The following is a 17,191-nucleotide window of genomic DNA, read 5'->3' on the forward strand; positions in this document are numbered from 1 at the left end:
ATCATATATGTTTTATTTCAAATTTAAAATCCCCTTTAATTTTTGTTACAAAAATAAAATATTTAAACCAATATGAAGAACCAAATTTCAAAGAAATAGTAACACATTCCACGCCCTGTATACTTGAAAAGGACTATAAAAGTATAGCCATAGTTTTTAAATTCTAACCTTCATGTCATTATTATGTCATTATGTCATGGTCACTATTCATGGTACCTTAGATCTTTATGATAGCCCGTAAAGAAGAAGTCGACAATTAAATAATTTATTCATATGTTTTTTTAATTGATATCTTCTTCAAAAAAGATAATTGAAAAATATTTCACATCATAATAATAGGTCGTGCTAAAAAATTATATCAGTTAGTACTTTGTACCTTGATTCTGCAAATAGTAGATATATTAAACAAACACACATTTTATTAAATACAAAAACAGCAAAGTAACAATTTAAATATTTGTTGTAATGATCACAATAAATTAAATAAATGCTGGTATTTTCACTGCCGTGGGTTGGCAGCAAATCCGGATTTATATTAAACCTTGCAGCAAAATTTTTCGTCCTATGAAACGGGTTCTAAGTTTAGCCAAATGCCGTCCTTCACAGTTGAGATAAAGTTGCTTTCATATCTTATTGGCAATTTTGTTTTTTCATTCAGAGTAACCTTGTAGTTTCTTAACACATAGCATAAGCCTACTTTACTTTGTAGCTTTCCAAATCTCAAACCTAAAACAAATTTAGAAAGTATTTAAAAGAATCTTTGCGATTTAGTATCTATACTACTGATAGCCATGATAAGCATACAAAAATACCTCTACCTTTCAGAAAGAAACTTATGTAATTCCTTTTGAAGTTTATTTATGGTTTATTATACCCAAGCCTTCGAAGTCTCGTCAAAGTCTTTTGGACTGTGGTTCTACAGAAGAATTCTACGCGTGTCGTGGACATAACAAAGAACCAACCGGTCAATTCAATTCTGAAGTATGAGGGCCACACCTGGTATACAGATGGGTCTAAGACAGAAAATGGTTCGGGATCAGGAGTACATAGTGAGGATAGTGACTATGTGTAATGGTTCCATCTCACTAGGAGAATATACCTCTGTATTTCAGTCAATCAGCGCAATTAGAGATTTAGAGGCTGAATACGAAGACAACACAAAGAATACTGGCAAAAAATTTCCACACAAAAGCATGCGAAAAAATTTATACCTCATACATGCGCAAAAAGAGCTAAATAACTGTTCAAAGTGAACAGAAATCAGCTCAAAATCACTACCGTTTTCCTAACTGGACACTTTCCAGTAAAAGGACACCTACACATGATAGGACTATGCAATGGAGATCTCAGTTGCAGACTATGCAATAGAGAGACCGAGACAGGCAGACATATATTGTGCAATTGCGAGGCTCTGGACCGCAAGAGACAATCAATATATGGAGAATGCAGATCAAGTCCGGAAGTATGTCGCACTAATCCAATAGATCTTTACAGGCTAGTGAAGTATACTACTATATTGGATTGGGTGTCATGAGAACAAATGGAAGACAGCACAGTAAGCCAAAAGGCTGCAGTGAGACCAAGATGCATGCACAAACGGCTTCAAGGAGAAAACAACCGGTCAATACTGGAAGAGCTTCATATAAAAGACAGGCTATCAAAAAAAGTAAACTGAGCATACTTAAATTATATTATCGGCCACATAGCGAGAAGAACGTGGACTATGGAACTATTGGTAGTAGAAAAAAATTGGTATTTCTCTTGGTCTTATGCTCGGTAGCTGAAGACCAAGACGAAAATCTCTAGCACGATGGGCAGACCAAATGGAGACTCTGGTGGACAAATCCCTACACAGGATCGTAGCCAATGGAGTCAGCAAGCTAGCAATATTTAGGGTGTAACCACGTCCTGTCATGGTGGGTGGGTATTTAGGGTGTAACACCACCTATTTTGGAGCACCAAAAATAGAGCCTACTGGGTGTCATCAAATTCCGTAGCAAAGCAGAGAGATCCTTGTAACGGTCAAAAAAAATTTGGCAAATTTTAATTCACGTTTGAATCACTTTTTAATGTTTGGTATGTTTTAATTCTGCGTTTTAAATTTATTTATTCGATTAAATTTTTTTATAGATATTTTCAAAGAAAAACACTTTAAATGTCTTGTGGAATATACTAAACATACAATATTTATTTTACTTAGTCTAAATTACATAGTTTGGCATGGTTTTGAATTAAGATCGACGTGAGAACCTAAACGCCAACCTAAATCCTTTCAATATGACTCCTAGTTATTTGAATAAAAATAAGAGTGAATACATATACATATGTACAGCCGGTTCCTAAAAAAACTGATACGACTCTTAGCAAGATTTCATCATGTTGAGCAGTGTATTTGATTGATCTGACATTATATTTATTATGACAGACAAATAATAAAATAAACAAACAACAAACAACTGATTCATGAAAAAACTAATAAGTATTTTAGAAAAATTTAAACGCAGGATGAAAGATTACATTATTACCGAGGGCGGAAAGCCCCTTAGAATAAACAAGCAGTTTCTATTGAATGAAATATTTGAAATTAAATATCACACTTTTTTATTTTCAGCCCTGTAACTTATTAAAATAAATATTATAGAAGTTTTCAGGGACTTTCAGCCCTCGGTAATAATGTAGTCTTTCATTCTGAGTTTAAATTTTTCAAAAATATTTATTAGCTTTCTCAGGATTCGAAAAAAAAATGAATACAATTAAAATACATTGAGAATTTTGACATGCGTCACAATTTTGCATTAACTCAATGTAAAATTCTAAACTGTTGAATTCCAGCTTCCCTAATTGTTTGACATCAAAAGACATTAGAAACTATTTGTAGATGATTCAAATCTGTATTGAAAACAACTGTTAAAATTGGTCTACGTAATTAAACATATTCCAAAATTTTGTAAAAATGTAATACATTTCAGTTTTCAGCCCTAACTTAGGCCACACACAATGCAATAATGTTCACATTTTTGAACTGTCAATATTTTTATTTTATCATCTATTGTAAAACAATACAGTTGATAAGATACCCTCAGTTGCGGAGAAAGTATTAATAATAAAGATTAATAATAAAGTCTAATAACCGTGGAACAGAATAAGCTATCTGACAAATTTTAAGATTTGGCAGTGACATTGACAGTATGTAAATATTAAGTATTTATCCTTCAAAATACACTGCTCAATTTTCGACAAAATACGCGTCAAGAGTCGTATCAGTTTTTTTTGGAACCAGGTGTACATCACAAATTATACATACCTATACATGTTCTAGGACCCTCACCAAATGGTAAATAAGCAAACGGATGTCTTTTGGCTTTATTTTCTTCGTTGAACCTCTCTGGATCGAACCTGTCTGGATCTGGGTAGTAATCCGGATCCCTGTGAATCGATAAGACTGGAATATTTACTTTTGTACCCTCAGTAATGACAACATCGGTGTCTGGGATTTGGTAGTTTTTGGTACAAACACGTGGTAACATGCCTAAAGGTGGATGTTTTCTGAGAGATTCTGAAAGATGTTAATAAGATTAATACAGTGGCTGATCATACTATTAGAGCCACCTAGTAAAATTCAATGTTTTAGAGGAAGGGTATATAATTGAACTGTATCATATTATTGATGCATTTGTTTCCATTTGACTGTCTTGATACACTTTCTGAAAGTGTAATAAATACTCTGACAATAGTGGCAATACGCATGTGTGGCAATGCGTGACTCAGGTGCCATTGTTCGTCAGTGCTGCCCAGCCTAGCTTGCAACTCGTGTGCATATTATTTTGTATTCTTGGTCTTTAGAGTTATAATAAACTTTGTGAGTTTTCATTGCTCTCTAGTGATATTCTGACAGTCATATACTATATTCTGTGAATTTAGTAAAAATTGACCGTTCGTTATACTAGTGGTACCAGAACAGCATGGGAAATCCAAAGACATCTCACCAAGGAAAATAGCAGAAATAAAAACATAGCATCCATTTCTAAAATTTCAAAGGCAACGTGGACCGTATAAAGAAAAAAACTTAGATACTATTATTCAACAAAAGTAAAATTTTCTGAGGTGGCTCTAATAATATGATCACCCACTGTATATAAAATAATAATATTTTTGAAAATGAAAATGAGAGACATCTTATATTTGAATTCGTTCAGAGAAGACAGCCATTCTCTTAAGTACGCTTCACCCTCTTTAGAGATCATCAGAAAGGCTCTTTGGTCTGTCCTGAACGAAAGAGCATAGAGCCGCTCTGATGATCCCTACAGAGGGTGAAACGTACGTAAGAGGATGACAGTCTTCTCCCACGGTTCTTAGATATTACTACGGTTGCCCAGATCGACTAACCAATGAACATTAAGGGTGCGATTACGTCACGAGTATACTGTAATTTGAATCGTAATATGATTTTTTTCGAATCCTGAGAAAACTAATAAGTATTTTAGAAAAATTTAAACGCAGAATGAAAGATTACGTTATTACCGAGAGTCGAAAGTCCCTTAGAGTAAATAAAAGGTTTCTTTTGATTGAAATATTTGCAATTAAAAATCACACTTCTCTTTTATTTTAAGCCCTGTAATTTATTAAAATAAATATTATAGAAGTTTTCATGGACTTTGTGCCCTCGTCATTAATGTAGTCTTTCATTTAGCGTTTAAATTTTTTAAAAATATTTATTAGTTTTCTCAGGATTCGAAAAAAAAAATACATTTAAAACACATTGAGAATTTTGACGTGCGTCAAAATTTTGCATTTTACTCCTTCCCCTTGATCGTTATTTATATGTCTTTGATGTATGGAAAATAGTCAAGATAGTTAAGAAATAAAGATGTTTAGTGGATTATAATACCTAATTATGGAAAACTGTTGATATTTATCCATGCAATATTTACGGAAATCTAGGACTTCAATCTTCATTCTACACTGAAACTTTGTCGATGAATTTCCATTAATACTGGATTAACAAACTATTGAATACATACTATTCTTAGAGGTCAGCTAGGATTATCTGAATTAGAATTACTTGTATAATTTATTGTAATAATTTAAATAATAGGTACCTAATAAATTTGGCTACACTACAGCCTGTACCTGGCATTCTAAAATATCATCAACATTATTATTACGTTAATACATAATGAAATTTTAACGTTTTAACCTGCTTTATAAATATATATTCTTATTTAAACTATTACAATAGGTACGATGTACAACTTTCATGAATAATTCAAAATAAGTTTTTACGGGAAACAACACCAAAACTACAAATACAAAAATATAAAACGAACTAGGATATACCGGGTACCTAGGAAACCCAATGTAAAATTCTAAACGGTTGAATTCCTGCTTCCCTAATTATTTTACATCAAAAGACATTAGAAACTATTTGTAGAGGATTGAAATCTATATTGAAAACCACTGTTAAAATTGTGCTACAAATTAAGCATATTCCAAAATTTTGTAAAAATGCGTAAAAATACGTTTTTCAGCCCAAAATTAGGCCACACACAGTGCAATAATGTGTCACAATGAAGATATTATTTTCACGTTTTTGAACTGTTAATATTTTTATTTTATCATTAAAAGCAATACAGTTGATAAGATACTGACTGCGGAGAAAGTATTAATAATAAAGATTTTTATTCAGTCAATGGTGTGAGCACTGTCCGTTAAATAGTAACGTGTGGCCTAACTTTACACACATACCTACTGTGGCAAATGTATATTTTTCAAAATTTTGGAATGCGTTTAAATCACAGAACAATTTTAACTTTTGATTTTAATACAGGTTTCAATTCTCTACAAATATTATCTCATGACTTTTGATGTAAAATAACTAGGGAAGAAGGAATTCAACAGTTTAGAATTTTACGTTGAGTTTCCTACGTTTTACGATTGACCACCCGGTATAAGATAAAATGTGTATTATTTGTCTTATTATTTAATAATAATAATAATATGTATACACAATAACACACATTCAATGATCAAAAATTATTTAAAAATATGGGATTCTGTATTCTTGTGACGTAAAGTCAAAAATTGAAGTCTCCCCACCACCGTCCATCTGGACAACCGTAGTATGTCTAAGAACCGTGGTCTTCTCCTATCTGAGTAGAAGGGATCCAAGATTCGTTGGAGAATAAATGTTTGAGACTCTGTCTCGGTTACTTAAAATCTACTCCTATTACTATTATTGAGATTGAAGCTAAGGAACCACCACTTACTCTACGTAGACAGTTTTGTACAGATAAGTTTGTAGCTAGAGCTATCTCAAAAAACGTCAGCTACTTAAGGACTATTCGTAACTTGAATATATTAGATTTAAGCCACAAATATTGGTGTACTAAAAAAAACCCCATATACGTTGAAAGCTATAGGAAATTGACAATGTATGAACACCAAATGTACAAAAATAAAATACCTCCAATTTACACTAAACCTCCTGAAACTCTCTTTTCCAAGATAATACAAACAAATTACATGGATTCAAACCTTCCAGGCAGTATTATCAACAAAATAATTAAAGACAGGTGGCCTATGTTTCAATATATTTTTACTGACGGCTCCAAAATTCAAAATAAAACCGGAAGTGCAATATATCACTGGAATTCTGAATACAAAGAATCATGCCGATTGCCTAATGACGCTTCAATATATACTGCCGAATTATCAGCTTTATTACTTGCGTTAAAATATATAGCCTCTGTTGGTATGGACAATTATATAATTTTCACCGATTGTAGAAGTATTGTGGACAAACTCACTTCTATCCAATCGACAAAAAATCTAAACCACATTGAGATAGAAATTAAGAGTCTATATTATGATATTACTTCCTCGGGCAGTTCAATTATTATTTGTTGGGTTAGAGGACATTCTGGAATATTTGGAAATGAAGAAGTCGACAAATTAGCTAAATCTGCAGCTTTAACCAAACGAAACATAAACAACATACTTCTATCAGTATCCGATATAGATAAATTGATATAGTAAAAACCATTGCAAACAAAATTGGCAACGTGTATATAACCAAAGTACAACGGGAATAAATTTTAGAAATTGCCAACCACTAATTCCCAATGAGAGATGGTTTAAACAAGAATCAAATAGGCTATTTATAAAAACAATAAACAGAATGAGGTCAAATCACGCACTAACCCCAGCATACAAACACAGCATAGGTATCAGTGATAACCCATATTGCGCCTGTGGTGGAATGGGAGATCTACAGCAACTCATATTGGAGTGTGGACAGTACAGACAAAATATTAAAGTAATGTATGAAAAGTTAATTGATCTACATTGTCCTTTACCTGTAAATTTAAACGAAATTCTTTTTCCAAAAAATAAGCAGACGTTACAATGTCTTTACGAATATGTAACGTCCTGTAAATTTAAATTTTAATAGGCTTAGATAATAAAATTAAAAATTGTAAAAATATCACACAAAATTGAAAAATGTATCCATTAATATATTATAACACCCTGTAAATTTAGATAATAAGTAGGCTTAGATATTAACTTAAAATTGTTATTGTAATACCATACAAAAAAAAAACAAATAGTCTGGCTAATTGGCTATGTCAAAGCCATTAATAAAAAAAAAGATTCGTTGGAATTTTTACCTAGATGAATAGATAGGTAGTAATTTAAGATTTAACCTAATCCTCTTCTAATGCATCATTTGTTTGCTTTGCCAGTATTAAAAAAGCACAAATATAGGTGTTACCAAAACGTGGTTCTTTGGAACTAAAGCATCCAACTGCTTATTAATGTTGTTATAAAAAAACTGGAAGAGTTAATATTGTTGCTTACTTTGTAACTTAATATTCTTGAATATTGATGTTACAGGTGTTGTAGGTGCATAGATCTTATCCGTCATAATATGTACAATTTCCTGAAATCTTTCTCTATTGGTTGCCGCAACACTGCCTGATATTACCAACCTTCTCTCTATTTCCCTTCAATTTTCACTGTATTATTAGTGGAAGTACTAGATCCTCTGCAATTTTGTGGCCAAAATATTCTGCTTTCTTCTTTTTATGCTGACAATTCTTAATTGTGATCTTCATTGGAAGTGCTATTCAATTTCAATTCAATTCAATTTTATTTCCAAAGAAAAATTTTGTACATTGTAATTAACAATAATATTATATTTAATATAATGCACCCACTTCAGGGAAAAAGCACACTAGGCAACTTAATACCTGTATTGTAACCTTAATCCCTGAAGGTGTACAATCCAATTGTACAATTTTAAACAGTAAGTACTTGTGGCTGGTATAATTTACATACTCTATGATTGACAAAATACAATTGAAAGTGAGAGGAGAGAAGACCTAATCGGCATGGCGCAACTATATTTACTAGAAGACAGTCTGGCTAGAAAATTAATTTTTAGAAAATGTTGAATTCAATTGTTTTAGTTAATATCATATTTTTATGGCTCTTTTAAACTGTTTATAATTTATTATTGTTTTTATATTTTTTGGCAATAAATTAAATAGAGTTGGACCATAATAAAATAGTGATCGTTTTGTAATTGTCTTGCTGAAAAATGGTACTTTAACCAAAAGTTGTTGAGTTGTCCTTGTATACTTTTGATGTTGATTTATTTTTAACTTACTTGAATTGGAAAATACCCAAATTAATGACTGCTGTATATAAATAGATCGGACACTCATTTGTTTTAGCTCTTTATATAAAAGTGATGTGGAAAAAAGTTTACTTTTTTTAAATATTATTTTAAGAAGTGAATTTTGAGCTGTCTGTAAAATATGTAAGGTATTACTAAATGTACCACCCCAAACAACAATACAATATCGTATTATAGATTCAATCCAAGAGTTATATAGGATACTCAAGGTTTTTTTTGAGAGAATGTCTCTTAATAAGTAAAATTTAGGCATTAAGGATCTAATTCTTTCTGCAACGTGTGCCACATGCTCACGCCATCTCAGATGCTGATCAATTATAACTCCTAAATATTTAATAGATTTAGTTTTTTCTAAAGAGGGACATGGACATGCCTGCACACTGTTGCAATCTGAACTATGAATTTTTAAACTAATATTAGTTGGCTGATCAGACATAGTGGGAGAAAAAGTAATAAATTTAGTTTTTTTTATATTCAGACTGAGCAGATTGTGGTTAAGCCATAACTGTATCTTACTTATGCCAGATTCAGCTGTTTTACATACGCAGTCCCATGTTGAATCTTTAAATACTAAGACTGTGTCATCAGCATAGCATAAAATTCGCCCTGAAAACCCATGAATTTCGGTTATACTATTAATGTACAGTATAAATAGAATCGGACCTAGTACTGTTCCTTGGGGAACCCCAACAGTAATCTCTTTAGTTGAGCTAATACAATTACCTATTTTGACTTTTTGTGTTCTTTGAGATAAATAATTACTAATAAGATTTATGTTACTTCCCGTGATAGCACAAGAATAATTATAATAATTAGAATGCCGATTTGTTCAGCATTATATTGTGAATATCCACATAGACCACAAATATGATCAAAAACCCTCTCACAGTTATGGATTGATAGGTTTCTGTTGCATAGGACTGATTTAAATATCGTAAAGGGCTTCCACAATATTCCATTTTTCTGGTACTGTTCGTCCACTCTAACTTTTCCCATGCGTCACGATTCATTTTCAAACAAATTAAGTCAAAACATAAAGTGAAACGAACGTCGATGTGTATATACATTTTGTATACTGTATACTTACTACACACATTGGCGTACGTTTCACTTTATGTTTTAATTTAATTTGTTTGAAAATGAATCGTGCCACATGGAAGAAGATAAAATGGAACTACTATAACTATCCCTTCATCAAAGTTACCATGCAAATTCAACCAGCATTTAATGGTGTAATAATTATTCTATCCCTCTATTATTCTATCTAGCCAAAGCTAACATTGATTTATATACTGAGAAATAAGAAACAGAAAAAACGAAATAGACAAGACGAAAACGGCGGGTTCGTTGGGAAAAATATTCCCATGAGATTTTTTTGCATAATTACATTCGTGAGACATCCCAGAATAAGGTTCAAGAAGTCGCCCACGTGAAAAGTGGGCCAAACTTTTTTTAACAATTTTTTTAATCAAATTGCAAAAATCAATATTTTTGGCCCGGTCAATTTTTTTTTGTAGGTTTTTTGGACCATTCTGGATAAAAAAGGTCTCTTATAATTTTTCTCTAAAGTTGATCGTTTTCGAGTTAAAAGCAATTTAAAATTGAAAAAAAAACGAAAAATGGCGATTTTTAGGGCTTAATAACTCGGTTAAAAGTTATTATTATGAAAGTCAGAAAGTGACTATATTAAAGTTTAATGCCCCCCTACAAGATGCTGAAGAAATGTTTGTCATTATTTTATTACCAAGCTGTTATTTTTAAGTAATAATATTGAGCGCCATGCACGTGGTAGCCGGCCGCAAAGCTGAGTGCGAGAGAGATGCCACTCCGGCAGTCCAATTGTGCATCTTACTTGCACTCACATTTACGGCCGCCTACCTGGTGCATGGCGCTCGTTATTATTACTTAAAAATAACAGCTTAGTAATAAAATAATGACAAAAATTTCTTCAAGATCTTGTAGGGGGGGGGGCATTAAACTTTGATTTAGTCACTTTCTGACTTTCTTCTTTCTTCTGACATGGTAAGACGCTGTGGGATAGAGCTAGAAGTGCAGATATACGAAGGAGATGCAAGGTGGACAACATTAATAACTGGGTGAAAAGCAGAAGAGTAGAATGGAACGACCACATAAGCCGAATGACAACAAATAGAGTAGAAAGGACGGCGAGAGACGGTTCCCCAATAGGAAGACGATCAGTGGGAAGACCACGAAAAAGATGGAATGACAACTTACTAGAGGCATAATGAAAAACAGACAGAGTAATGTCTATATAAAAAGAAGAAGAAAAAGACTTTCTGACTTTCATTATAATAACTTTTAACCGAGTTATTAAGCCTTGAAAATTGCCATTTTTTGTTTTTTTCAATTTTAAATTACTTATAACTCGAAGACGATCAACTTTAGAGAAAAATTGTAAGAGACCTTTTTTTATCCAGAATGGTCCAAAAAATCCAAAAAAAAAAAATGTTCGGGCCAAAAACATTGATTTTTGCAATTTGATTAAAAAAAAATTGTTAAAAACAATTGGCCCACTTTTCACGTGGGCGACTTCTTGAACCTTATTCTGGGATGTCTCACGAATGTAATTATGCAAAAAAATTCTCATGGGAATATTTTTCCCAACGAACCCGCCGTTTTCGGCTTGTCTAAAATAGTCACAAAGATACCTCAGGAAAAATAGCGAAAATAAGTAGACACATAAAAAACCTATCATGTACCGGGTGTCCCAATAAGAATGGCTCTCGGCCATATCTCAGGAACCGTTTATAGTAGAGCTTTGAAATAAAAAATTTTATAACAAAAGTTGCCTCAGGAAAAGCCTGGAAATTATTTTCATAATTGTGGGACCACCGCTAGAGGGCGTAATTGAATATCAAAAATTAAAATATCCAAATTTTACAAAATTTTCCTAATGAAGGGGCACTGGAAATGTGATCGGCGTATTCTTCATAAAATTCTACGCATATTTGATTTAACAAGTTTGGGTCTACCTTTGGAAATAAGAGGTGGGGGTGAGTGGGAACCTTGTTATGAAAAACTGGCTGTGAGTCCGGTTCTGCTTAATCAAATTTTGCAAACTTGGTCTTGTTGAAGACAGATCTTTTTCGTCAATGTAAAAGTTATGATTTCGAACCAACTTACTGAGTAATATGCCAGCTAGAAGGCGTTATTTAATTTTTTTCAGAAATCTAGTGTTCCTTGGAAAATATTAAATACAAACATGCATTTTTAATACCATATTACAAAATTAGACAAAATTAGCAACAGAATAGCGAAAACCGCATGTTAATACCTTTTTTCTATCTCGAGATATCTTACAAAACGTGTAAATTTAAAAACATAACTGTTACTGTCACCGGTAAACGAAATAATTCATTAAAAGTAGTGTGCTATGGAAACAACAAAGAAACATTTTCCAGCTGTCAACGTATATTAGGTCTTTTCAACGCTTTTCATTTGTTTCGAGCCTCGTTCATATCTCGTATATTAATATTATACACAAATTATACGGCATATGACAGAGGCTCGAAAAAAATGAGAAGCGTTGAAAAGCCCTATTACAAAGAAATAAAAACAACTATTTAGTGATGACATAAACGTTCAAATTTTTGCCCATCATTTTCGTTGCAAACATTTACTCTTTCAAGAGTAGATTGAACAGCAGTCTCAATTTCTGCTCTCAATATGCTTTGAATGGCGTTTAGTATTCTCTGGATAATTTATTCTAGAGTAGTGTATGATGGGCAACAATTTGAATATTTAGGTCGTCACTAAGTAGTTCTTTTTGTTCTGTGTTATATTTAATTTTAATAGTATTGTTTCTCTTTATATTGTTGTTTTAATTAATTATATTTTTATACGTTGACATCTGGAAAATGTTATTTTGTTTTTTTCCACAGCACACTACTTTTCATTAACTTAGTTTACCGGTGATAGTAACAGTTATGTATAAAATTTACACGTTTCTCGAGATATCTTGAGATAGACAAAAGGTATCGACATGCGGTTTTCGCTATTCTATTGCTAATTTAATCTAATTTTATAAAGTATGATTAAAAATGCATACTTGTATTTATTATTTTCCAAAGAAAACTAGATTTCTGAAAAAAATTAAATAACGCCTCCCAGCTGGCTTATTACTTATTAGGATGGTTCAAAATTATCACGCTTACATTGAAGAAAAAGATCTGTCTTAAACAAGACCCAGTTTTCAAAATTTGATTTAGCAGAACCGGACTTACAGCCATTTTTTCATAACAAGGTTCCCACTCACCCCCACCTCTTATTTGCAAAGGTAGAGTTAAACTTGTTAAATCAAATATGCGCAGAATTTGATGAAGAATACAATAATCGGATTTCCAGTGCCCCTTCATTAGGAAAATTTTGTAAAATTTAGATTTTTTTATTTTTGATATTCAATTACGCCCTCTAGCGGTGGACCCACAATTATGAAAATAATTTCCAGCCTTTTCCTGAGGCAACTTTTGTTATAAAATTTTTTATTTCAAAGCTCTACTATAAACCGTTCCTGAGATATGGCCGAGAGCCATTCTTATTGGGACACCCGGTACTTATTTAATGCCTGGTTGCACCAACAAATCTTAAGTTCCAGTTTAGTTCAGCGCAGTTTATAGATAGGGCCGCTTTAACTCTCACTTACATTGCACCAAAATTTTCGATTCTTATGTATTCAATCCAAGTAGCAATCCATTATGGCAAGCTTAAAATTGATGTAAGACTCAATGATGTAACGCGTATGTTTCGTAAGCTGAGCTTAAGTCACGTCTTAAGCTTAAGCTCTATTGGTACAAACAGGCATAAATAATTTATTTTTAAGTACCTATGTAACCTCTGTGGTCTTAGTTCGAACTAAATTTTAAACTAAAAATATAAAATCTCTTACCTAACACCACTTTGTCCAAATATTCCATATCCATTATGGTTTCATAAGTCACTTTATTATCATGTTTCGCAAGAACCCTGTTGATTTCACCTCTTGCTTTATCTTGAATTTCTTGGTTCTGAGCTAACTCTAACAGAGCAAACGACATCGTAGTGGCTGAAGTCTCGAACCCAGCAATGAAGAACACGAACGACTGTGCTGCCATCTCGTTTAGAGACAAACCCTGGATGTTGCTATTTTTGGTCTTTTGCATCAACTGGTCTTCATTTTCTTCAGAAACCTTGCCCCTACTCTTCAACTGGATAAGTAGTTGCATAAAGTCTTTTCTGTAAACGTCGTTTTCCTCTCTGTACGCCACTGTTTTCTTCACCAAATTAATATAAAAGCTTTCAGTATCTTTAGAAAATATTTTTATTCCGATTTGCTTAGATAGCCACCGCGGGAATATAGTAAGAAACATGAATTTAATCCTACCCATTAGTGTAGTTCTGAAAATCCTTTTACCGTATTCTCTAAATTCAGAGTCTGGGTTCTTCATGCTGTTTATATCCAGACCGAATGCCACTGATCCGATGACGTCAGTGGTGAAGCAGCCTAAAATGTCTTTTATGTCCACGGGCTCTGTGCTCGATGAAGTAGTCTTGAGCATTTCTTGAAGGCCTTCTGATGAGCTAACCATAGTTTGGAACATCATCTTCATTTTCCCTAAAGATTTAGTTATAATATTATGTAATAAGATGGAACGTTTTTGATCGTAAGAAGCAATTTTAAATGAAAACATTTTTAGGTACCTAAACTTACAAAACTACATGTACTGTTTTAGATTGAAAGAAAATTCCAATATGGTGTTAGCACGAAACTGGACACTCAATAAGAAAGGAGTCCCTGGTGAATATGTAAAGATTGTGAGGGATATGTATGAGAAAGTAACGACTAGTGTTAGGACAGGTGTGAGAGAGACTGATAAATTTCATGTGAAAGTAGGATTGCACCAAGCCTCGGTGCTTAGTCCGTATTTACTCTCATTAGTTTTGGACCAGATAACAGCGAAACTACAGGGTAACATTCCATGGTGCTTAATGTATGCTGATGATGTCGTTTTAGTAGCAAATAGTGAAAGAGACTTAGAACAAAAACTGGAACAGTAGAGATAAGCTCTGGAGGAAAAAGGTTTAAAACTTAGTAGGACAAGGACAGAGTATTTGGAATGTTCATTTTAAAGATGGAGTTACTACAAATAAATGGTATCTTTGGATGGTGAACTGATTGTAAAAAGAAATAGTTTTAAGTACCTGGGATCGGTATTACAGAGTAATGGAGAAATAGATGGAGATGCATGCAGTAGAATTAGGGCTGGATGGATGAAGTGGAAAGAAGCGAGTGGTGTGTTGTGTGACAGAAAAATTCCAATCAAGCTGAACGGAAAATTCTATAAAACAGCCATAAGACCGGCTATGATGTACGGAACTGAATGTTGGGCATTGAAGAAGAAAGAGCAACAACGAATGCATGTGGCGGAAATGAGAATGCTTAGGCTTAGATGGATGAGTGGAGTGAAAAAGAAGGAAAAAATTAGAAATGAGTATATTAGGGGAAGTCTAGATGTGGCACCAATTGATGCCAAAATGAGAGAGCATAGGTTAAGATGGTTTGGTCATGTTCAACGTCGAGAGGTTAATCACCCTATATGAAGAATAGCTGAAGTGCAGATTCCTGGAAGGAGTAGGAGCGGAAGACAAAAGAAGACCTGGGAGGAGACGATAAGCCAGGATATGTTGGTAAAGGGGATTGACATTGATATGACCCAAGATAGAATTGTGTGGAGAAATGCCATTAGGGAAGCCGACCTCGCATAAGGATAAGGTAAAGAGAATGATGATGATGTTAGCACGATACTGGTTAGTGTAATCTAGGATACACACATTTAACGTAAATTAAGTAGTTCTGTGTATTGAACGAAAAGTCATGAAATCTTAAAAATCTGTACTTGTTTTTTTACTGGTGTATGAAAGAAATTGGCATAAAATGTAGAAAATTCTTAGGGGCATGAAGGGGCGTACCATACTATTTGATTTGGTTGCTAAAACAAACTGAATGAAAACAAAATGATTACAGCACGAATAAATAATTCCTACTCTGATTATGGACTGATAATGTGATAAGCTTCAAAACAATACTAATAATGTGAAACATGAAAAAAATCGATACAAGTATTCGAAATACTTCTACAGAATCTACAGAAGAGAATTCTACTCATATTATGGACAGAACCTGACAATTCTGGAAGAGCTTCCTATAAAAGACTGCCTATTAAAAAGTTTACCGAGCCACATTCATCATCATTAGCCCATAGTAGCCCATAGTGCTGAACATAGGCCTCCTCGAAAAACTTCCATTCAGATCTATCCTGCGCTGCTGCAATCCAGTTTTTACAAATCCTCTTGATGTCGTCAGTCCATCTTGTGGGTGGTCTTCCCGGGTTTCGTCTATCCGCTCTTGGTCTCCACTACAAGATTTTTTTGGTCCATCTATCATCTCTCATTCTAGCGACGTGTCCTGCCCACTTCCATTTAATTTGGCTATATGTTTTATTATGTCTTCTACACCACTTCTACAAATTTCTTCGTTTCTTACCCTATCTCTTAACGTTATGCCCAACAATGATCTTTCCATTCTACCTTGCGTCACTTGTAGTTTTCGTGCAGATGTCCTTGTTAAGGTAAGTATCTCTGCGCCATATGTAAGAACAGGCATGACACATTGATTAAAGGCTCTTCTTTATAAGATGATAGGTATATCACCTTTAAAAATACCACGTAGTCTTCCATTAGCTGCCCATCCCAGAGTTATTCTTCTTAGGAGCTCAGCAGTTTGATTGCTCTGCTAATTTTTACCGTATGTCCAAGGTATATGTAGCTGTCAACAACTTCAATTTCGACGTCTTCTACCTTTAAAGGATGGCTCGGAACTAAATTCGTCATTATTTTGGTCTTTTGGTAATTAATATTTAGACCTACTTTACGTGCTGCATCGCGGAATTCATTCAACATATCATTGGCAGTTTTTAGGTCATCTGAAATCAGAACAATATCATCTGCGAATCGTAGATGACTAAGCATCTCACCATCGATATTTATTCCTTTATTTTCCCATTCCAGTGATTTCAAAGCATGCAGGAACGTGCAGATTTATAGTTGTTGTAGCATGTGTGTATATATTTTCTATAATATTGGTGTACCTACGATCAATTCGACGCTCTTCCAATGCCTTAAGTAGTGCGGGTAGTTCGATAGTATCAAACGCTTTATGGAAGTCTATAAACGTTAGAACTAGAGGTCTTTTTATTGAATTGATTTTTCAATCAAGACTTTGATGCAATGTAGGTGGTCATTTGTACCGTAGTTGGGGCGAAAACCAGCCTGTTCTTTTGGTTGGTACAGCTCAAATTTTGCTTCCAATCGATTGGTTATTATTCTGGTGTACAGTTTGTATAAATGGTTGAGTAGAGAAATTGACCTGTAATTCTCTAGGTTTATGTTGTCACCATTTTTATGCAGAAGAATTGTAATTGAGTTATTCCAAGTTAT

General features: G+C 33.4%; 1 protein-coding gene across 1 annotated transcript in view; it reads right to left on the minus strand.

Moving 5' to 3' along the window:
- Positions 1-401: 401 nt before the first annotated feature.
- The window catches only part of LOC126878542 (uncharacterized), a 71,111-nt gene continuing 54,321 nt past the window's right edge, over positions 402-17,191 (minus strand). The window contains exons 7-9 of the mRNA XM_050641315.1: positions 13,605-14,309; positions 3,305-3,556; positions 402-726 (exon numbers count right to left, since the gene is read on the minus strand). Coding sequence (XP_050497272.1) covers positions 563-726; positions 3,305-3,556; positions 13,605-14,309 — 1,121 coding nt within the window. The 3' untranslated portion in view covers positions 402-562. The remainder of the gene's footprint in view (positions 727-3,304; positions 3,557-13,604; positions 14,310-17,191) is intronic.

The sequence above is a fragment of the Diabrotica virgifera genome, chromosome 1 (genome assembly GCF_917563875.1).
Source record: "Diabrotica virgifera virgifera chromosome 1, PGI_DIABVI_V3a".
Taxonomy (NCBI): Eukaryota; Metazoa; Arthropoda; class Insecta; order Coleoptera; family Chrysomelidae; genus Diabrotica; species Diabrotica virgifera.